General features: G+C 42.0%; 1 protein-coding gene across 5 annotated transcripts in view; it reads right to left on the bottom strand.

The window, feature by feature from the left end:
• Positions 1–22,945, bottom strand: part of LOC147015719 (fibroblast growth factor receptor-like 1) — a 303,397-nt gene that overhangs the window by 50,175 nt on the left and 230,277 nt on the right. For 4 of the 5 annotated variants that reach the window (XM_085848165.1, XM_085848166.1, XM_085848162.1 and 1 more), the window contains 3 exons: positions 21,607–21,672; positions 4,973–5,272; positions 193–546 (listed from right to left, as the gene is read on the bottom strand). In XM_085848165.1, coding sequence (XP_085704291.1) covers positions 193–546; positions 4,973–5,272; positions 21,607–21,672 — 720 coding nt within the window. The remainder of the gene's footprint in view (positions 1–192; positions 547–4,972; positions 5,273–21,606; positions 21,673–22,945) is intronic. The other variant, XM_085848164.1, reaches the window with a different exon arrangement.

The following is a 22,945-nucleotide window of genomic DNA, read 5'->3' as shown; positions in this document are numbered from 1 at the left end:
TCGGCATCAAGCGGTCATGTCAGGTAAAATGTGATACTTGAGAACAGCTGAAGGGCTTTAAATTAAACTGGGTACAAGTATGTATAATGATGTAATGATGTGTGCGGAGGCACATTGGTCGGCATCGCAACGCCAAATTATGTCTTGTTCTTTCTTGTTTTTAAGCTGTGGTGTTATGATATAGCAACTTACTTGGCAGTACAGTGAGGAAGGCACTGCGGAAGCTGTGGCCCAGAGCATTGGCACCAAGGCAGATGTACATGCCAGCATCCGTTGCACTGGCTCTTGTTATCACCAGCTTGTTGAGATACGAGCCATCAGGCCGTGACCACACCACTCCAGTGCGCAGTACGGTAAAGTATTCGCCATTGATTTCAATGGTGGAGTTTTCTTTGAGCTCAAAGCCTGGATTATTGCGCTTCAGCCACTGTATGGTGGGCTTCACATCGCTACGCACCTTGCATTGGAGTGACGTGGAGCCGCCGTACTCCACCGTCGTGTTTATCGGGTGGGTTCCAGTCAGTATGGGTTTTGAAGGCATAGGTTCTAATGGAATGGGGAAGTGGGGAGGGAGGGGGGCAGGCAGGATTAACCTGAGAACATTTCTCTCATAACAGAACATTTCATAAAGTCTGTTTACTCTTATTACTTTAAATCGCTATTATGGTGCTGCCCAAGTGCAGGGCATTGTTTCCTTTATCCTAAAAGTGTGACAATGTTTGGGTGATCATTTCACATAAAATGTGGGATTCAATTCTGCCATTTTATCTTTAATCATTGGTTGCAACTGTGTGCTGGTAGCGATGTATATTATTTCTCCATAATCAAAGCAATACCTCAAGGTCAAGGGCCTGAGTTTGAGTTCCTACTCTAGTAGAGGTAAACCTCTCCAGATATCAAGGTAACTGAATAATTGCTTGTTTCGAAAGAATACCAAACTACATTCATTTCAATCTTTTGGCGAGACCCTATGACACCATCCCACGGTGTATCTGCCCGACATCAGTGTGCAATGTTCCGTGATCTTCTCATGACAGCCCACTCAGGTTGTTTCAAATGTGTGTTGCTGCGCACTAAGTGTTTGTTCCAGTTTTGATTTCACAAGCGCAGTATTTAGGAATTTAAGATGGTGCAATGGGAATTGGTTTCATTTGGAATGAAAGGAGTGAATAGTATTTTGATGCATGATGCACTTTAAAAATGTCACCATTTTTACAGCTCTTTTGTTGGAGACGAGCAAATACAACCCGTCATTTCACTGACGGGTATATTAAGGGGGAGGGGTGGGGAGGGAGGGAAGAGAGAGGGGAAGGATAGAGGAAGGATGGAAGGGACGGGAGGTGGAGAGGAAGAGAGGGATAGGGGTGGGAGAGAGAGGGATAGGGGTGGGAGAGAGAGGGATAGGGGTGGGAGAGAGAGGGGTGAGAGAGGGAGTGGGGAGTGAGGGGAGGGGGGAGGGAGAGGAAGAGGGGTGATTCCGGCAGATGTGACACCCAGTTTAACGTCCATCCGAAAGACAGCACACACATTGATGAATCACCCTGTCAGTGAAACACCAGTGACAGTTTATAGCTGAGTCGGGATATGAACTCAGGCGAGACAGCTTAGTGGGAGCATGCGTACTTCTCAGCTATCCTGCCATGATCTGGCGATTCATTGCTTTAGAAAAACTGAATCGATCCAAGCAGCAGTTCCGACTGCTAAAAAAAAATTTAAATTTTTTTTTAAAGCTTTCATTTGGGCAATTGGCACATTCTTTGACACTCTTTACTCTCCTCAACCTCCGGATGGTTGTATGGTGGAGGAGGGAGGTTGGGAGGAGGATCGCGTGAGAGAAGGGAATGGAAGGCAGCGTGAGGGGGGGGGAGAGAAGGCAACAGGAGAGGGTGGGAGGTAGTGTGGGTGGGGGGGGAAGGCAGCGCAAGATTGGGGGGAGCAGCATGTGGGGGTAAGGCAGTACGAGGGGGAAGCAGCGTGAGGGGGGGGAAGCAGCATGAGGGGGAGGGGAGGCAGTGCGAAGGAAAGGGAAAGCAGCATGAGGTAATGGCACGGGAAAGCAGTTTGAGGGGAGAAAATGGGGGAGGCGGCGTACCAGGGCATTACTGGGGTGATAAAACACGCTCAACAGCAGTGTTTCATTTCTAACCACCATGTTCTATATCAAACCGGGTGGTAGCATTTAAAAATCAAAACTAATGCTATTTGGTATGGGCCTGCCTGCATGCAGTCCTATGTGGTTTTGATGCCATAGAACGCCCACTCCCCACAAGGCTTCGGCGCTGCAGAAATACATGGTTTGCGAGACGGTTACCTAACCTTCTCCACAGTGCCATGCACCACAGGCCCAAGTTCGAGTTCAGATCGCACACCCGCGAAACCCACACACCGAACACACGCAGCCGAGAACAGGTATGCACACACTCTACGGAGAGTCATTTGTTCCCATTTCTGCCACGTCCATGTGTGCTGTCAATGTATCTCTTCGCTCGCAGAAACTACCGCCTTTGAATAATATTGGCAGAACTATAATAGTGTATTTGTATTAATATTTGGTAATGTTAGCAAATTTCCCAAAACGGAAAGAGCAAACTGCGTATGTAATTGCCCAAAACAAGGACCCCCCTGTGGATTGTGCCGTCGTGCATTGCAAATCAGGTTATGAAGCATTTCACTCAATGAATTTACACTTTCTGCATATTCCGTAATTTTTCCTTCACTCAATATAATCGTCCGAACAGCAGAAAAAGTTAAGTTTAATGCTTTGCTTTCATAAATACACGAAGTTATAAAAATCGCTAATTTATTAAAATTTTTGGATTTCACTCCAGATTTGACACTTATTTTGTCCACCAGATCCGATTCTCAAATCCGACATAATATTTTGATTACATACTTTAATTAGTCATGAGAGTAGATTGATCGTGTTTCCAAATGGAGGCGTGTTTGAATAGGCCGAGCCAAATGGCGAATTAGGACCCCCCCCCCATCGAGTGTGTGAGGTGTGCGAGGGTGTGCAAGGATGCGCCTGATATAGGATATAATTAAATAAGTCCATTAATTGTCTTCAATAGGGGTGTTTTAATTCACCCTAACACCCAATTTTCAATCATGCACTTCCTTGGAGTTTTCTTAGTGTGCATGCGAAGTTTCAGGCTGCGAGGTTTCATGGGTTGGAGTTGTGGATGAGACATACTGACACACTGACACTTATTAGTATAGACAAACATTCATTTGATTATTCCTAAAGAGCCTTATGACTGTCCTTTTCTTTATTTAATCTTCTTGGCAGGTTGACCCATAAAAGCCGGGGCCATCCTCATGTTATTCATGTAAAAACTACTGAAATTTTCAGTTCACCCGTTTCCTCTAACTTTCACGAACATTCCCAATTTCTCTTTTCATCCTAATCTCCTTTGTGATCTTCGCTTTTTATTCAAAGTCTAGCCTGGCAAAATAATCGACGTGCATTCATTTTTGAGTTGTCTCGCCTGGGTTTGAATCCCGATCCAGCTATTTGACTATCACCCTGGTGTACGCATGCAACTTGAGGCATCGTGTATGCCTTCCATCTGGAGGAAGTGAAGCCAGAGGACCTGCTTTCCAGCACTGGTCATTGGTTGTCTTTAAAATTCTATGGTATCTTTCGCAAAGAGTAAGTGTGTTATCTCCGGCACCCTGAACAAATTACAAATTCCTGCCACTTTTCGTCGAGTATCCTGTGATGGAGTGGCAATCTGTCCAGGATTGGTTCGAGCCTTGAAATGTTAATCAACTTATCGTGAACACACCTTATACTGGCAAGTGTGGGCCTATATTATTATGAATATATGCCTGTCACCCAGGCTCTATATAGCTCTATCCAGGCCAGAACGTTTTTACCCTTTGAGCTTTTGTCATCAAATTGTCAACAAACCTATATTATGAGACTATGAAGAACCAGGCAAAAATGCTCTAGCCAAATCTATAGTATCTGAGAGTTGTACTCTCATATACTTTAGTTGCCAACGGGTCAAACTACAGGAGTCTGCAGACAATTACTGTAGGAAAGGAAAGCTATTTTTTGCCTGGGGAAGACTAATTAATAATTAAGTCAAAATATCAAAGGGCAAAGTCACACTAAGTACAAATAAGCCTTATTAGCCCATCCATCGCTGCGCAGCGTGATACTGCCAGGTTTCACATTCGCTTTCGGGTTTCTTTATCTTGTCCGCTTGCATTTTGAGATTCTTTCTAGTATACTATTTGAGCTTTTGGCATCAATTTTTCAACAAACCTTTATTGTGAAAAGATGGACAACAGTGATGAATACATTTTACTTATTTTTAGTTGTTGTTTTCATCAAATTTAGTTTGAGTACAAAGTGGACGCAGACGGGCGTTGCATTTTGAGATGTTTTATAGTTATTATTTATGCTGACAGAAAAAAAATCGAGGCTTTTATATTTTTTCTCACATTCTGCCATGTACCTGGGAATAACCTGGAAAAAATATTTGCTCCCTTACAAGGTACTTCAATGCAGGAGGAGGCAATTAGGCCCATCAAGCTTGTGCAATGGTTGTTTGTCGATATTCTGTCGTTTTTAAATGCTGAGCATCAAGCAAGGAAGTTGCACGCATAATTTTAAAAGTATTTGCTATAACTCGGCCAGGGTATGAACTGCCGACCTGGTGACCTCCCAGACTCAGAGCAGGGCCGCTTTAACCATTATACCACCGAGTCTGGTAAATGTCTCCATTTTAGAACATATTCAATTATAATTGATAAACGGTATTTTATTTTTCATTGTTTCTTGCCAATCACTTGTCCAGTTGCATTGTTGATTTAGTGGGGATTGTAAGAAGGATTATATATGCGGCTCAAAGAATGGATCTTTCTCCTTGTAATTTGATATTGTATTGTGTTTTACCTCCTCAGCTAGTTTCTATATTATACAATGAACTTAGGTATACGATAACAATATAACTAGTCATACCAATAACATCAAGGCGATACGTGGCACTTATTTCTCCCAGGCGGTTGGAGACACGACACATGTAGCTGCCGCTGTCTTCTGGTTGTAGATTACGCAGGCCAAGCGTCCAGGGCTTCTTGCTTGTGGTGCGGCCTGGTGGAGGTGGTAGCGATGGGGGTGGCAGAAGCTTATCATCCTTGAACCAGGTGATGTCAGGCCGTGGCTTGCCACTTGCAGCACACTTGAGACGCACCGAGCTTCCAAGAGGACGTGCAATCACACGTTGGCGCATCTTGGCTGGCTGTGTAAAGCGTGGCTTTGCTGGGGGAAAGGATGAGAACGTATTGCATACTTCAATAGGCATTATTATGCTTCCCAGACCTGTAAGATACAGCACAGGGTGATTGCAGTATTCATGATTTTTCACCAGCTTCCTTTTTTTTTTTTTTAGATGCCAGTTCTTTGAAAATTTATGTTAAAAACATATAGATTATTTTCATTTAACAACTGTAAGTGTATTTGAGTGATAATTGAATATGATTCGGATACCGAAGTGTATAAAAAGTTTGCTCACAAAGACTTCATTTGTTAATTACACGTCTTGTAAGTGAGGCACCGATTGGCACCAATTGGTTCTTTTTGTACAGGCAAATGTTCCCAAAATCAAAACTGTACCATGAAGATTTCTAAACAGGCCACAGGTCCACTAAAGAACCTAACATATATATATTGCATCTTGACGCGCAGAGCTAAAATGTTCTGTTTCCATGCACAAAGTTCTGCCTTGTAATTTTAAAAGAAAAAGGTCTTCTGCCAGCACTAATATGGTAACCTTTCATGCTCTCGTCTACAAGGAAAGCATTTCTCAAGGTACTGAGAGAAAATGGCTTTCATCCCGATTTTCCTTTAATTACTCTGTCAAGTGTTTCAGAAATTGGGACTTTGATACTAATTACAAAATGGCTGCCTGATCTCATCGATCTCATTTGCACTTTGTCTTTTTTGCCGTGGTTTCCGACTGTCTTCATGGGTCCAAGCTTGCTCGTGTTGTGTGAGTTGGTTTGACAGTAGTTACATATTTTGGAACAATGCCGTGGGCTTCGCCAATGACCTTGCTCAGAATATTTTGACAGATATTAAGATACAGATCTCAAGTTACACGGAAGAGCCTAAAACAGATTGTTGTTGTTGATGCAGGCTGATACTCCTTTAGAGAGAATGTTGCAGAGCCACCCACTCACGATGAGACGTGAGTGCTTCTATGACTGAGAAGCAACCCCGGACAGATCACCACTCTGTCACAACTCAGGCGCTGTAGATTTTTGGCAGGAATTTTTGAATTTTGCCTGGATACTAGCACAACATCTCCTACTCATTTTAAAAGGCACCGGAGGATCTTTCCCATTCACCACAGTGCACTAGCAAACAGTACATACAGCTTAATATCTCTCAAAAGGATGACTCACTCATTGATGCAATGGTTCTCAGCATATGCAGCATCAGGGTGATAGTTTGTAATTTGGTTGGAAACCAAATTCCAGACTCGACAGTTCTAAGACGAACATGTTACCTCTGAGCTAATCCATCAGCCTCGACAAACCTGTTGACAGTAGACTCGTTTGGAACTGATGGAGATGGGGCAGACAAAGAAAAAGCACCAAGAGTTGAAAAAAAATAATCACAACTCGGTAATTTAGCTTGCGACTTAACTTGAATGTGCCTGATCCTGTCCGATTTGGGAAGCCAAGCACAGTTGTGCCAAAATAATACTCGCATGGGAGATCTTGATGGAATTCTGGATGTTGTAGACTTGGGAGGTGGTAGGATAGCTAATTTGGTGGCGTGCTCGCTTCTGAGCTTCCTGGTTCTGGATTTCTTGTCTCGTGGAGTCGAATTTAACAAAAATAAACAGTCATCCTCGTGAACGCAGTGCCTGTAAGGGGGATGATTCACCTTGCAGCATGCTATCTTTTGAGTGGGCACAAAGCTCGTTGTCTCATCTGCTTTTAGGTTGCACATATTAAATATTCCACTGTATCTTAAAAAGAGGAGACCATTGTGTTTGTCACTCGAGCTTAATTCCCTCCTTATGGATTATATGGGACTGGTAAAGGGATGAAGATGTTAAGTTAGATTGAGCTGATGGTAAGCATGTGCACTTAGAAGTTTAATTGATTCTTAAGTTAATCAATGGCTTGGTGGAACAATTGGCCTCTGACTGCATCTAATTTTCATTGTATTTCCTTTTATCTTATCTGGTTATGGGAAGCCTGGTGTTGGCTTAGTGGTTAGGGTGGCGGCTTGGGATCCTCGTGTCCTGAGCTCAAGCCCCGTTGGACCGCTGAATTAATACACCAGGAGGTTGACTCAGCCTGTCATCCTTCCGAGGTCGGCAAAATGAGTACCAGTGCACTGGTAAGGGGGACACTGCATCAGCGGCATAGCCGCGTCCAAACCAATGATGCAACCAGCAGCCACAGGAAGCACTCGATAGAGAGATCTGGTTATGGGGAATCGCATGAGGACTTGAGGAAACAATAAGGATGGAAGGACATTAGGAAGCAATTCTACAGGTGGAAAAGGGGGGTAACAGATGAGTGAATATGACAATATATTGTTATGGATCTGGAAACCATGTGCATTCAATATACAGGTTTCAAAAGTCAGTTATGTCGTTAAGTATGTGTGTAGTCAGATCCCCTTCCTTTTGTCTAGTGGGAGAATCAAAGGCGGCGTTACGATTTCTTTGAGTTAGGTTATTACATCCAACAAGCTATTTATCAACCATCCCATCCCCCATTACGATCCACTACCCACCCGCTGTCTACAAGCACTCTGACTTGTCAAGGCAGGGTCTTGCAGCCGTTCCTTGCCGCTTCCACCAACGTTCCTTCCACAAACGTTGTAACTCTTGCACGATGGCCTGTGCAACGTTGATACTGTTACTCGTCGAGTGTGGGCCCACGTGGAGGAGTAGCTGGGGTTTCCCGGCAGGTGCCAAGGCCCCGCCCCGGAAAGATGGGCCATAGGACCCTATCCAATCAAATATGGACAGCGAGGTGTGTTGACCAAGGCCCCTCCCTGCTGAGGGAGGTCCATAAATTCCCGAGCACTCTCTGAGGTTGGTGGGTCTTTTGGAGAGTTGAGAGAGTTCTGAGAGGTTCTGAAGGGTTTTTGCTGTTACGAAGGGGTGGTTATGAGGGGTGGTTACAGGAGTGGTCACAGGAGGTCTACGTTGCTGTTACAAAGGGGTTTTTGCTGTCACAAGGGTTGAGCAGAGGGCCATCGAGGAGGCGAATGTGTCTCTGCTGGCCCTCTACAAGGAAGGACAGAGCGACCCTGACCCTCCTCCGTGGACCCCGATTATTCGCCACCCAAACTCCGCCACGAGCCTTGAGTCCCCCACGTGTGACTGGGGACCGGACGAACGACCTTTGTCAGGTGCCGCATCGCGGAGCATGCCCTCCCTCCGATGGTCAGGTACCCACCGAACTCTGATCCCCAGCTTGTCTCTCCCCATGGCTGCAAGGGTCCAATAAAGACTGGGTTTCTTTTCATTTTGTGTGTGTGTGTCTGCATGTGGGCCCGTCTTATAAGTAGAAACTGTTTAAGTGTTTGAATCATTGTAAATCTCTCCTTGCTTGCATATTCGCGTTAAGTCTTGCTTTGTGTCTTCATTTACTGCAAATAAATCATCACAGAAATGTTCCCAGTCCGTTTTTGTCCCTTCTTGAATTGGTCCAGCATGGTTCGGATCTGAGTTTAGGCGGGGTTTTGTTCCCGGTAATCGGACAATTGTAGCCGGGACGTCCTGGGCAGGCCCGCTCGACTACATCCGAGCCGGAAAGGTGGGTGGCAGAGTGGTAGTCGGTCGGTGTAATTTTACCGCTGCCAGTAGAGTGAATCCGGTTCGGCCAGGTGTTCCGAGGGCATGGATCCCCGGTAGCCAAGACCACGTGGTTACTTAGGTACATTGGATCTAGACAAAATAACCCTACGCCACGCGGTCGAGATTTTGGCATTCCATGGTCGGTTAAACGACCCGCCAGCTCGCGGAGTTATCCGAGTGATGGCTTACAATTCCAGGGAGTTTGGTGGGAGATGATGCAACCTCCCCCACCTAGTGGTCGTTCTCGCCACCGACCCCCAGCCCACAACAATATTGTGTTGATGCACCTTGAAGCATGCCATCTTTTGAGTGGGCCATTAAGTTGGTTTTCTCATCTGCTTTTATGTTGCAGATATTAAAGATCCAACTGTACCTTGTAAAGAGGAGACTATTGCATTTGAAAGGTTGACAAAAGGTGGGTTAATAAATGAACTTGTAATCGAAAACGGTCATGATTAAACATTTTGAGATAAAACATGTCGGTTTATGTGAAGCATAGTCACGAGAAAACAACCCGTGTTCCTACTGCTTACAAAACCAAGCCATTTGGATGCACAGACTAATTAAAGTGTATAATATAAATATTATATCTGATTTGAGAATTGGATCTCATGGACAAAATAAATGTTGAAATCTGCAGTGAAATCTGAAATTTTTAAACAAATTAGTGATTTAATTTTTTTTTATGACAAAGTGTATTTCTTCAAGGAAAGCATTAAGCTTAATTTTTTTCAACTGTTCGGACGATTATATTTAGTGAAGAAAAGATTAAGGAATGTTCAGAAAGTGTAATTTCATTGAGCTTAACATGTTGATGTTAAGGCCGTGGTGATTTATTTATGGAAAGCATTAAACTAAAAAAAATTTTGGTCCATCGAGGTCCTTTTTTTTTGGCAATTACAGATGCAGTTTTCTTTTTACTGTTTTGTGTTATCTGCTTTCATAACAAAATATTAATATAAAAATACCAATAGTTTCTGCAATATATGAATAGTCGATAATTTCTGCAAGCGAAGAGGTAGTTTTTTGTTGCTGTAAGTGAAGAGGGTTTTTTTTCTTTACACCATTTTGTGCAATCTGCTTTCATGACAAAATAGTAATATAAAAATACTAATAGTTTCTGCAATATATGAATAGTCGATAGTTTCTGCAAGCGAAGAGGTAGTTTCTTGTTTGTTACTGCAAGTGAAGAGGGTTTTTTTTGCTTTACACCCTTTTGTGTGATCTGCTTTCATGACAAAATATTAATATCAATATATTCATAGTTAAGTTGGCAGTTGCTGAAAATGAAGAGGTATGTAGATAATACACACGGACGTAGTACAAATGGTAACAAATGATTCTCCGTGGGGTGTATGCGTGCGTACCTGTATGCTCGATTACATGTGTGCAGTGCACAGGTTTCACGGGCGCATTATTCTGCACGTGGTGAGCAGACGTGCTGCGGCATCGAGCCATGCGGCACAGACCACTGTGCAGTGCAGGTGTGGTGAAATCCGTGCATGTGTGCGAGTGAAAGAATGAGTATATCGCTGGTGTGCATGCACAGTTAGCATGGACCATGAGGAGGTTGGAGGAACGCACATGGCCGGGGGGGGAGGGGGAGGAGGGAGAGGGCATGCATGCAGGCAGGCCTTTGTCAGGTAGATAGCATGGGTTATAATTTTTAAATGCTCCTGCCCGGTTTTACATCGAACACGGCAGTTAAAATGAAAACGTCGCTGTTTGGGCCCGTTTTATCGCACCAGTAATGCCCTGGTTTGCTGCCTTCCCTCCCCTTATGCTGCCTTCCCTTCCCCTTATGCTGTATTCCCCTTTCCCTCACACTGCCTTCCCCTTTTCCTCATGCTGCCTTCCCCTTCCCATCATGCTGCCTTCCCCTTCCTCTCACGCTGCCTTCCGCTTCCCCTCACGCTGCCACCCCTTGCTCGTCTCAGGTTAAAGAGCAGGTTTTGGGTCACTGATGACTTTGCGTGATTCGAAGGTTGTAATCACATTAATAATCGTTGGGCAATTATTTTCTTACATTTGAAACTCAAAATATGCTAAAATTAACTTTTAAGTCAAAACTTTTGTCAGTGATCGAAAAACAGTCCGGAATTTACCGAAGATGCTATGACGTCACGTTCTCCGAAAACTTCGTCAACATTCGGAAACAGCGTGTGAACAATGGCGAGATGCGAATCAGAGAGTGATTTTAGCGGCGATGAAATTGAGTGTTTTCATTCCGATATTGCCGAGGACGAGTCGGAGGATGATGGGAATTTATACTATGGAGTTTCTGGCCCTGAGCTATATAAATTTGAGCCACTTGCAAGTGCCAGAAAACGGCCCATTTCGTGTACAAGTAGCAGGACTGAGTGTCCGGCAGTTCACACTGACAGACTCCACCAGACAGATTGGTTTGGAGATTTTCATTTTCTTGTTCGATGTATAAAATAATGTAGTTTGATTCGTCTGTGACTTGATATAATAATTTTTAACCCTCTAGTCACTCAAGAATCAGAAATAGAATGAATCAATAATGGACCCAAATATATTATACACCGTAGCCTTGGCGTTGAAGTCTTTCTGACAGCTGAGCTTGACCCCAGCAAAAGTGAACAGTTAGAACAAACCCCAACTTTCAAGAGACTGTTGTGACATATCTATCTATAATTCCAGCAATCTGTGTGTGTGTGTGTGTGTGTGTGTGTGTGTGTGTGTGTGTGTGTGTGTGTGTGTGTGTGTGTGTGTGTGTTTGTGTGTGACCGCTGTTTCTCGACAACCACTGGTCCGATATAATTGAAACTTGCCAGGTATATTGCTGGGGACCTGAGGATGTGCCTTTTCAAGGTTTGATATTAATCGGACAAGTGCTTCCCAAGTTATGGCCATTTATTTACCAACCAATGACAGGACATGTTGCTGCGTAGGCGTGGCCGATGGGGAAGAGATTCTCAGCGGCGTTCCCCATTACGGGTTACAACGTACGGACTTCCGGATAGTGATGACTTTGTGTATTCTAATAATTTCTGAATTTCTTATGCGCATTTATAGATAAACACAATGCCCCAATCCAGTCGTCGTTTACGAGAGCGAAGGGACGGCCTGTGTGGTTGTTTGAAAGTGTTTTTTTTTTCACGTACGTTTTTTTTCCTTTTCTTTTTTCTTCTTCTCTTCTCTTTGTGTTTTGACATGCGTTGTCAAAACGTTTTGTGCGTTGACATGCGTTTTGTGCATTGACATTGCGAAAAGGCAAAATACGTTGGCGCTAATTGAATAATTGGCCATTAAAACTAAATTGCGAATAATCGTAGGTGACACAGTGTGAGAAGATGAAGCAGGAGCCAGCTGAGGAGGAGAAGGCTGAATGGTGGGCACAGCGCCACGCTTCAGTCTCATTTGAGCAGTTGTTTTGAAACCGAGCTCACTCATTGCGTTACCTTCGTAATCCTCAGCTGTGAAATGGTCACCACAAATGACAAGTCTATCCAAAGGATCCTCTTTACCCGTTTTCTTTGGGGGAAAATTCGCCCGTTTTGTTTGTACAAATCTTATCCACTGCTGGCGAATGTTTGATTCCTTCGGGAATCGGTGGGAGGGATTACCCGTTTTCCAGCCATTTTCGCAAAACATGATGACACACGTACGAGGCATGATGTACAAATATCCAAGTAACTTTGTTCTACAATAATTCAAAATAAAAAAGGATAATATAGACAGATGCAAGCTCAAAAAAAGCGAAGGAACGGCCCGCTGAACTGGACACTTCTTCAATGAGCGAGTGAGCGTCCACTTTGTTTTGGAGAACGTGACGTCACCATCCATATATGGCACGCGGCTGTGTTTTTCAACAGCCTCGAGAAATAACAACTTCGGAGTTAAATTTCATTAATTTTCCCAATAGTTAGGCAACCACAATAGTTTGCATCGAACTATTTAATGCACATATAATCATATTGATAAATTTTCAGAACATGTTTGGTGACCCGCAACCTGCTCTTTAAGGTTGCTCGGATGAATTCAGCAATTCGTCTCAGGTTAAGAGATTCCAGAGTGTATCGTATGTGTGGAAATTAAATAAAAGCACGAACACCGGCACGGCTTTTTTGATGATTGAAGGAAAATGCTCATCCTTCCCTTCCCTTCCCCTTCCCTCATGCTTACCTCCTCCCAAAGCCCCTACACCCCCACAGACATCTCTGTGCAGTGTCCAGGCGTTCTTTAGTATGACACATTTGAACATGCTGTTTTAATGTTCCCAATTTCGTTCCATCCTGCACTAATGCCAGCATAAGGGGATCAATCTCCCCACCTTTTCATCAAATTCCCTGATCAAATGCATGTCCAGAACACCGTATTCCCCTCCCTACGACCCCACTCTACTCCCCATCCTCCTCACTCCCTCCCCCATTCCAGAGTGTATCGCGACTTGTGGTGAGGCTTTGCTTTCGCACTCGTCCTCCCTCCCTCCACCCCTCCTCGCTCCCCCTGCCCCCTCCCCGTGTTAATACTCCCACCAGTGAAGCAACAGATTGGATTTGCTGGTGCTAAATAAACCTTGCCATTTGTATACTTTATTTGGTTCCATATGGTTACTTGACATTTGTATACTTTATATGGTTCCATATGGTTACTAACCCTTGACATTTGTATCCTTTATCTGTGTCCCTGGGTTTGTACCAAGTTTGGAAATCTTTGAAAAGCATGGATCTTTTTTTTTGCCAAAATGCAATGCCTTGAAAGCCTGGATTTTTGCCAATTTTCGCAAATATGCCTGGAAATGACGAATAATATAAATAGAAACTGAAATCGGTAAGAGAATTTTGAAAGTTTTTGATTTGTCAAATAATTAATACTGGTAAATGCCATCCTTTCTGGCTCGGTTATTTGAACCGTATGACTTTGACATGCTCCAGTAGAAAATTCACTCTCAATTCAAAGGGACTTGCAGCACAAATAATAATCTGCTCTGTACGGAGAGTATGTAGAAAACCAAAGTCATTTCACAAACGGGCACAAGTTTCTGAAAGTCGCAGACGATGTATTGCGTGGGACGCTGTTGTTTTTCATCTTCGGTCTGTTGGATTTCACAACGACATGAATTTTACCATGAGCGGTTTTAGTTGACAATGGGAAAAGTCTGAGTTTCAAAATCATTGGATCAGTAAAATGTAATACAGATAGTGGGGCTGTCCACATGAGAGAAATTTTACTGTGCGGATTCTGCTGGTGTGGTTTTGATGTACATGGAAACCTGCAGTGTGTAAAGGTACAGACATGTAAATTAAGAACATCATTTACTGTTGTACTTTGGAATTCATCCATATTCATTCTTTCTCTTTCTCTCCGTGTATCTCTTCCTCTCTCTCTCTCTCTCTCATCACAGCATGTTATGAGAATATTTGCTTGAGTTTCTGATTTCTGACGTTTATTTGAATGCCTGATATGCTCAAACAATGTGCTAGTTATTGGCTTAAGCTTGTTGATGCAATCACTTGAATTTTGGTAAAATATTTGAAAAATGCTTTCAGGGTCTGGAAAAGCCCTGGAACTTGAGATCTAAATGAAGGTGTGTACAAACCCTGTGTTCCATTACATTTGTAGATCTAAATGAAGGTGTGTACAAACGCTGTGTTCTGTTACATTTGTAGATCGAAATGAAGGTGTGTACAAACCCTGTGTTCTGTTACATTTGTAGATCGAAATGAAGGTGTGTACAAACCCTGTGTTCTGTTACATTTGTAGATCGAAATGAAGGTGTGTACAACCCCCGTGTTCTGTTACATTTGTAGATCTAAATGAAGGTGTGTACAAACCCTGTGTTCTGTTACATTTGTAGATCTAAATGAAGGTGTGTACAAACCCTGTGTTCTGTTACATTTGTAGATCAAAATGAAGGTGTGTACAAACCCTGTGTTCTGTTACATTTGTAGATCGAAATGAAGGTGTGTACAAACCCTGTGTTCTGTTACATTTGTAGATCGAAATGAAGGTGTGTACAAACCCTGTGTTCTGTTACATTTGTAGATCAAAATGAAGGTGTGTACAAACCCTGTGTTCTGTTACATTTGTAGATCGAAATGAAGGTGTGTACAAACCCTGTGTTCTGTTACATTTGTAGATCGAAATGAAGGTGTGTACAAACCCTGTGTTCTGTTACATTTGTAGATCTAAAAGAAGGTGTGTACAACCCCCGTGTTCTGTTACATTTGTAGATCTAAATGAAGGTGTGTACAAACCCTGTGTTCTGTTTCATTTGTAGATCTAAATGAAGGTGTGTACAAACGCTGTGTTCTGTTACATTTGTAGATCGAAATGAAGGTGTGTACAAACCCTGTGTTCTGTTACATTTGTAGATCGAAATGAAGGTGTGTACAAACCCTGTGTTCTGTTACATTTGTAGATCTAAAAGAAGGTGTGTACAACCCCCGTGTTCTGTTACATTTGTAGATCTAAATGAAGGTGTGTACAACCCCTGTGTTCTGTTACATTTGTAGATCGAAATGAAGGTGTGTACAAACCCTGTGTTCTGTTACATTTGTAGATCGAAATGAAGGTGTGTACAAACCCTGTGTTCTGTTACATTTGTAGATCAAAATGAAGGTGTGTACAAACCCTGTGTTCTGTTACATTTGTAGATCGAAATGAAGGTGTGTACAAACCCTGTGTTCTGTTACATTTGTAGATCGAAATGAAGGTGTGTACAAACCCTGTGTTCTGTTACATTTGTAGATCAAAATGAAGGTGTGTACAAACCCTGTGTTCTGTTACATTTGTAGATCGAAATGAAGGTGTGTACAAACCCTGTGTTCTGTTACATTTGTAGATCGAAATGAAGGTGTGTACAAACCCTGTGTTCTGTTACATTTGTAGATCTAAAAGAAGGTGTGTACAACCCCCGTGTTCTGTTACATTTGTAGATCTAAATGAAGGTGTGTACAAACCCTGTGTTCTGTTTCATTTGTAGATCTAAATGAAGGTGTGTACAAACCCTGTGTTCTGTTACATTTGTAGATCTAAATGAAGATGTGTACAAACCCCGTGTTCTGTTACATTTGTAGATCTAAATGAAGGTGTGAACAAACCCTGTGTTCTGTTACATTTGTAGATCTAAATGAAGATGTGTACAAACCCCGTGTTCTGTTACATTTGTAGATCTAAATGAAGGTGTGAACAAACCCTGTGTTATGTTGCATTTGTTTTCAGGCATGTCTTTACCTTATCCACCTCTTCTTAAATATTTTTATTTTACTCCATTATTCATGATCCTCAAACAAAGTATGTTAACTTCATTACATCCAATTGACTTGACTTGAACGTATTGTTTAATCCCTTATTTCAATCTTGATTTTCAGAACCACCTTAATTGCATCTTCACAAAGCTATTGCTTTGTCATGGAAAATGAGAGGAGAGAGAGAGAGAGAGAGAGAGAGAGAGAGAGAGAGAGAGAGAGGAGAAAGGGAGGGGAGAGAGAGAGAGAGAGAGAGAAACAAACAGCATCAGATGTTTCTAACTTGAAAAATGATGTTCAAAATGGGTTTTTAAAGGGCACATGACCTTCAAACTGTTGCACCCAAAATCTCAACAGTTTCTCTTGGTATTACAGTCTTTACTTTTGCCAAGGTTGGTTCTTCTTCTTGTTCTACTTGCATATAGCAGCTTGGCTGCCAAGTCGCTATGATTTTGTTGGGGCACATCTATGCCATGGATGTTGTGCCCTAACACCAGTACACTGGTACTCATTTTACTGACCTCAGAAGGATGACAGGCTGAGTCAACCCCACCTGGTATGAATTCAGTTGGAAACAGGGCTTGAACTCCGGACCCTAACATCCCAAACCAGCCACCCTAACCACTAAGCCAACACCAGGCTTGCCAAGGTTGGATGAAATGCCTTTCGTGGTTCTCAAATAAATCGTAGCAACAAAAAATAATAATGGCTGCACAAATGGACAACTCAAAAACATAATGTTTCCGGCCTTCGGCTGCAGAGGCATGAAAAGATAATGAGGGATAACGGAGTTGATGAGAAGATCAGAGAGAGGTGATGGAGCGATGGGAATAGGAATGTACGGAATATAATGAGAGGGAGTCAAAAAAAAAATCGCAATTTTTGCATATTTAATAAGTAGAGAGAGATAAGAGATGTGCTTTTGAATTGTGTTGATGTGTTTTTGATATTATTTTGGACATATCATTGTTGATAGGTATTTCCAACCACATGTTTTGCACGTTCAAGTAAATCCTTCAAACAACGCAAGCGAATGATATCAATCATAATGAATCATTGAAATTAAGAAATTTTGTAATATACTAATTTTTATCTTTTAGTTGCTTAAATTAGGTCGAATGTCATAAATGAATGTGATCATGATTAAAGGATCATGTCTGTCTCTGATATTGGATAGATTGGTTGTTATACATCACGAGTGGTTCTGAATATGTGTGCAGGCCTCATATACTCGGCACCATACCTAGAGTCTTACAAGTTTGGCTTCTATGTTATGAACTATCGGCAAAAAAAAATTCCAAAACAGCAACCTTTCACAGGGACTTGACAGAGAAGTGATATACTGTGCAGGTATGAATTGTAAAAACGTTGTAGTATCAGAAGTATGGTTCCATATTGGGGAAGAGGGAGGCAAAACGTCCATCGGATGATGTAGGATGTAGATTATGTTTTTCTTCATTCAATGGGTGCTCCTTGAAACGTGAATTGAAATAGAACGAGAACAAAATTACGCAATTCCACAGATTCCCTACATTGCAGGTCGACTCGTCTGTGGAACTGTGTGTGCATTGTCTGATTGGATGTTCAAGTTGAGTTGGAATGTACTAAAATAAATGAGTTTGGGTTTGGACGAGTACGAAGGCAGCTGATGCGATCAAGGCACATCGTCCTTCCGCAACACCTTCACTGATGCCTTAATGAAGCATCCTGTTTACCTTGATATCACATTGAGTTCCCCCGAATGAGAAAGATATGTGTATTCGTTTGTTCACATTTTTAAGGCTCATCAGGTAGGCTGGAAGTGCTCAAAGTTTTGTGCCATAGTGGTGCAGAGCACGTCTCAAATAGCATAACCAGATTGCAGATGTGGCCATTTCCAATCCAATGGCTGATGGTGGAGTTCTGACTTGCAATGCAAATCTCCCGTCACGGACATCGTGTTCTAATGAAAGCAAACATGAGATTCGCTCAGTTGTCACGACATCTCATGCACTTGATGAGCTATTACAGATGTCAGACCTTTCTCGATCCCATCGTCCAGCCTGACCTCCTCACGTAGAAGTTTGTTCTTGCTGGAGGATAATGTTCCCAATATTAAATTGAGATACCACTCAAACCACTGAGCAATAACTTCGCCGCATTAGGCTCGCTGGCACACAATTGCTCTCTTTTTAGTGAGAGACAATAGGGATATTTTACATTTTCCATCTTCGAACAATTGTTCATCTTGTGCTTCCGTAATGTTGTGCCACCCAAATTTTCTAACAACTGATCCGCTTGACCTGAACAAACATGCAGCAGCATCTCACAAGCATTGAGACTCTGGTTGTCAGCAGCAAATTCCATTTTCATGACCGTGCTTTAGGGATCGCCATGTCATCAGCACTAATATTATATCCTGTGGAGGAAAAAAACAAAAGGAAGGAAATTGGTGAAAAAGCAAAATGAAAGAGGTCTAACAGGTCCCGAGTGAAGCTGAAGAAGTCGCACGGTGTCTTCATGTAATGTGCGTTGTGTGAAGGAATGAAGAAGAAACAATGGCCATAAATCAGAACGGCCTCCTCGCCAATGAAATGCATGTCGACCATATCTTCGGAATTAAATCAATAACTACCAAGAAAATTGAGAACGAAATTTGACAGCAATTTTTTTTGGGACACAAAATTGAGGCTCGTGGAGGAGCGAGAACATAGATTCATAGAATGAACCAGGACATAACAGAACAAAAGGAACAATAGAAAGAGAGGTGGGGGAATGCCAACAGTGGGGTTGAAGGTCAAAATAGTGGGAAACTTGGAGAAATAAGAAATGTGGAGAAGAAAGAGGGGTAGGGAAGGACACGCAGGTGGACAAAATGGATACAGAAGCAAACACTCAGGAAGGAAAAACTGGAAACTTAGAAAGAAGTGGGCTTGGGGAGGTTTAACGGGGTATAAAAGATCATGGTCTTGGATTAGGGATGATCTGACATGGTGGTGAACAGCTGTCTTTGGAGGAGACCTGGAGGGAAGAATGAGATTGAAGAGAATGTGGAATTGGTTCCGCAGGCATAAGAAAGAGGAATGAAAGAGTGGAGGTGAACAGTGATTCTGGAAAGCAGTTATTTTTTTTTTTATTTGACAACCTTTTATGCAAATTTCCTTTATGACACTCGGCATGATAACTAGCAATCGTGGTGTGTGCATCGCTTTCATCATTGCTAACGGCTCTTACATTTCGTGCGAGATTGTGCTTCGAATGACGGGACAAAAGTGCAAAACATGAAGGTAAAGCAATATCCTCAAACAGACACGAGATGATATCGTTTGCGTCGGTCACAAATTTGAGTGTTTGAACTTAAATCACTTGAGCAATGAAAATGCACTGGGACTGATGTAATATTAATCTCGTACGTATAAGTGTGATTTGTCCTTCGACAAAAGTGAATAATGGTGCTCGATTGATTCCTCAGCTGTGCAATGAGGTACGAGCATGGTATTTCGGAAGGGCGATAACTTTTCTGATTGAGTGCCCATTGCCTGCACGTCAATTGTGGACTCTACTTTGTAAATTATTCAAATCAAATTCACTTCCAACATAACTTATTACTTACACTGTTACTTGTTGGTCAATGCTTCATTTAATGATCCATAGCACTGGTGTTGAAATAAACCTTCGTAAGCCCATTTGGACACGATATACATTGGCTGGCCACTCCCTCGCCCCAATCATTTTAATTTAAACTATATCTAAGGCTAGCAGACTGGCTCAACAGTATATATTGAGGACATTAACATTAGGAGATCCATCTATCCATCCATCAGGACCATACTCTGTGCAGAGCATTGGTGCTGCCTAAGCAGTCTCCTTGGCTATTGGACACAATCCTGGATGGGTCGCCACTCTGACACAGGATACCAGCATGCTGGCACTCATTTTGCTGATGTCAGAAAGATGACAGGCAGCGTTAACCCCACTTGGTATTAATTCAACAACTGAATGGGATTAGGAGATGTCCTGTACTTTCACATTAATTCCAAGGACAAAGGTCACAGCATTATGAGCTATGTGTTCAAATGGGAACATCAAAGAGACAAATCCCCCAGGGTAATTGTCCACGGTACCAGCCTTTGAAGATCTCTCTCTGCACTTACCTATGCCTACATGATCTAGTCGAGGACACATGAACTGGTTCTGAGGTTCCAACTGGAATCTCAAATCTCCTTAACAGACAGGTTTATTATATTGACAGCTCCTTCTGGAGGGATGTTTAGTCATTCTTGATTAGAGGGGCTTTGGACACGATTTCATTCTTGTCTGTCTGTGTGCAGGATATCTCAAAAAGTTGTGGATGGATTCGAATTTAATTTGGTGGATAGGTTGGGTGTGTGACCACGACAAATTAATTCAATTTTGGTGAAGATCCGAATCCGGATCCGGATCTGATATTTTTTAAAGTGATTCTTCGCCATTGAGCGATTTGGCTAAACTAATACATAGCATGATATCTCAAAACGTTGTGGACGGATTTGGACAAAACTTGGTGGACAGGTTGGGTGTGTGACCACGACGAGTTGATTCGATTTTGGAGAAGATACAAATCCGGATCTGAATACGATAATTATTTAATTTCCAAAGTGATTCTTCACCATTGAGAGATTGTGCCAAAAACGATATAGTCCTGAATAACAGGATATTTCAAAAATGTATTGGGACCGATATGTTCTCGTGGATCAGACAATATGTGGTGAAGGTATGCGCTCCACCGAGTGCCCTTCTAGTTATTTTTCAATTGTTTATGACAGATGTTTACTTGTGTGTATGTGCTGTGTATGTGTGTGTGTGTGTGTGTGTATATATATATATATATATATATATATATATATATATATATATATATATATATATATATATATATATATATATATATATATATATATTTGCAGGGTATGCCTACACATTGTAAGCAACAACAAACTGTGCTTCCCCATTGTCTTGTGTCGCTCACCTGCATTTGATTTTTCATTAATTTATTTTCATTTATTTATTCATTTATATTTTCATTTACGGATGCTTTCCAACAGTTCTGTGATTTTTTTTTTCCTGGTGTATCAGCTTTGATGTCCATCGGCACACACAATTACCGTGCTTCACCATTGTCTCGGGTCATTGACCCGTTTTTATTTTTAATTTATTTATTTTCACATATTTATATTTTCATTTATGGATGCTTTCCAATGGTTCTGTGATCGTTCCTGGTGTATCGGCTTCGATGTCCAACGACCCGCAAAATTTCAGCTTTCTCCATCACCTGGAAGGTCCCAATCTTTAATACCAGTTGGTGAGTCAGTTGAGTCAGTGGTTAGAAAGAGCTTTAGATATTAGATATATATTTTTTTCCAGCCTGAGAAAAAAAAAAGTATTATAAAGTATTATGAGAAATATTGACAAAGGTTGGTCTGAAAGTGGTGTTGTGGAAAGAGCTGCACAAACAAGAGAAGGGAGGGGTGTGTGGAATGCAGAGAAATTTGAAGGTTCACGTAAATCTGAACTCGAGAGACAAGAATCACCTCCAGGAATGTTCTTCATGCTGTTCATGTCACCCATGGATCTGCTACTTCCTGAGGTGCTTTCTTCTGGGGGAAAAGCAAAACACACACACACACACATCCTTTAAGTACTTCCATACTAATGCAGCTCATACACATCAGAAAATGTACTTTAGTTGTTGAGGCAAACATGACAGCTTAGTGACTCTCCAGTAAAGTGAAAACGGCAACAGAAATGTCATCGGTTATTCCAACTTTTCGTTTTTCAGGAAAGTTTTACTTTCAAAATGCGAACAATATTAGGGTGCATTGTTGTCATTGACACGACGTATTGAATGGATTTCTAAACCATGCTCGATTGTTAAAAACCACAGCGGTGAAGGGTAAAGGAAGGTGACAGAATGTTGATAAAATTCAAATAAATATCATATTTTAATGGATGCACACACGTACCGAAAAATAACTCCTCATTACTATCCCACGGAGTCGAAGACGAACTGGTACAAGCATCATATTCCAACAGAATGATTTCCAGATAAAGAAAATGTTTCAAAAGAAAGTTAAAAAAATTACACTGCCATCCATATCCACTTGAAAACTTGTTTTATTTTTTTCTCAAATTATTTTTAAAGAATTAATCATAATTTTTTTTTTTTTTTCAAACAGCCTGATATCTGACCATAATTTTGGATTCCAGTCCAGTCCAGTCAATCAACTCAGGATATGCTGCTGTTCCTCTCTCGGCAATGGTTGGAGGCCCTAAATCACAAACAAGAGGTCAGGACAGTCATTCAAACACAGTCTGACATCCTGCTATGTTTTCCAACTCAATGCCTCTGGCCACCTTCACATCTGGCTTTTTGACTTTGCTTGCGCAGTCAACATGTTGCTATCAATAGAACCCTCTACCTCTCCCAGTGGAGGCTCGAGTGCTCCTAAGGTAGTGTGTTCGATCCAGTCTTGTTCATCATTCACAGGCACGACCTCTCCGTTGCTCTGGAAAACCCTCTCCTAGTTTTTCAGACAACTCCACATTACGTCATACATGACCCCCATTCCTCTGCCAGGCAGATAGAAGTTGTGTCACTCTGCTGATCACATGGAAATTACATTCTTGTCCGACAAATAGAATATCTTTCAATACTGGTAAATCTGTCTCACCCTGTCATTTCAGAAGGATCATCAAACGGCCCAATTATCTATTTCCATGGTCGGTGATCGGAAAAGTTTCAGTCACTTGATCCTGCAGACCTCACCATCAGCCGCAACCTCTCGTGGGCAAAGCAAGCCTTCAAAGCTGGCTGCAGACTTGGCATCCTCCATCATTCCACCATTCCAAGTCATTGCTTGAAAAATGAGA

Source organism: Eptatretus burgeri, chromosome 12, assembly GCF_056783735.1.
Source record: "Eptatretus burgeri isolate ZD-2024b chromosome 12, Ebu_testis_v1, whole genome shotgun sequence".
NCBI classification, from domain to species: Eukaryota; Metazoa; Chordata; class Myxini; order Myxiniformes; family Myxinidae; genus Eptatretus; species Eptatretus burgeri.
The sequence above is the reverse complement of the archived record's forward strand: the minus strand, read 5'-3'. Positions and strand labels throughout refer to the sequence as shown.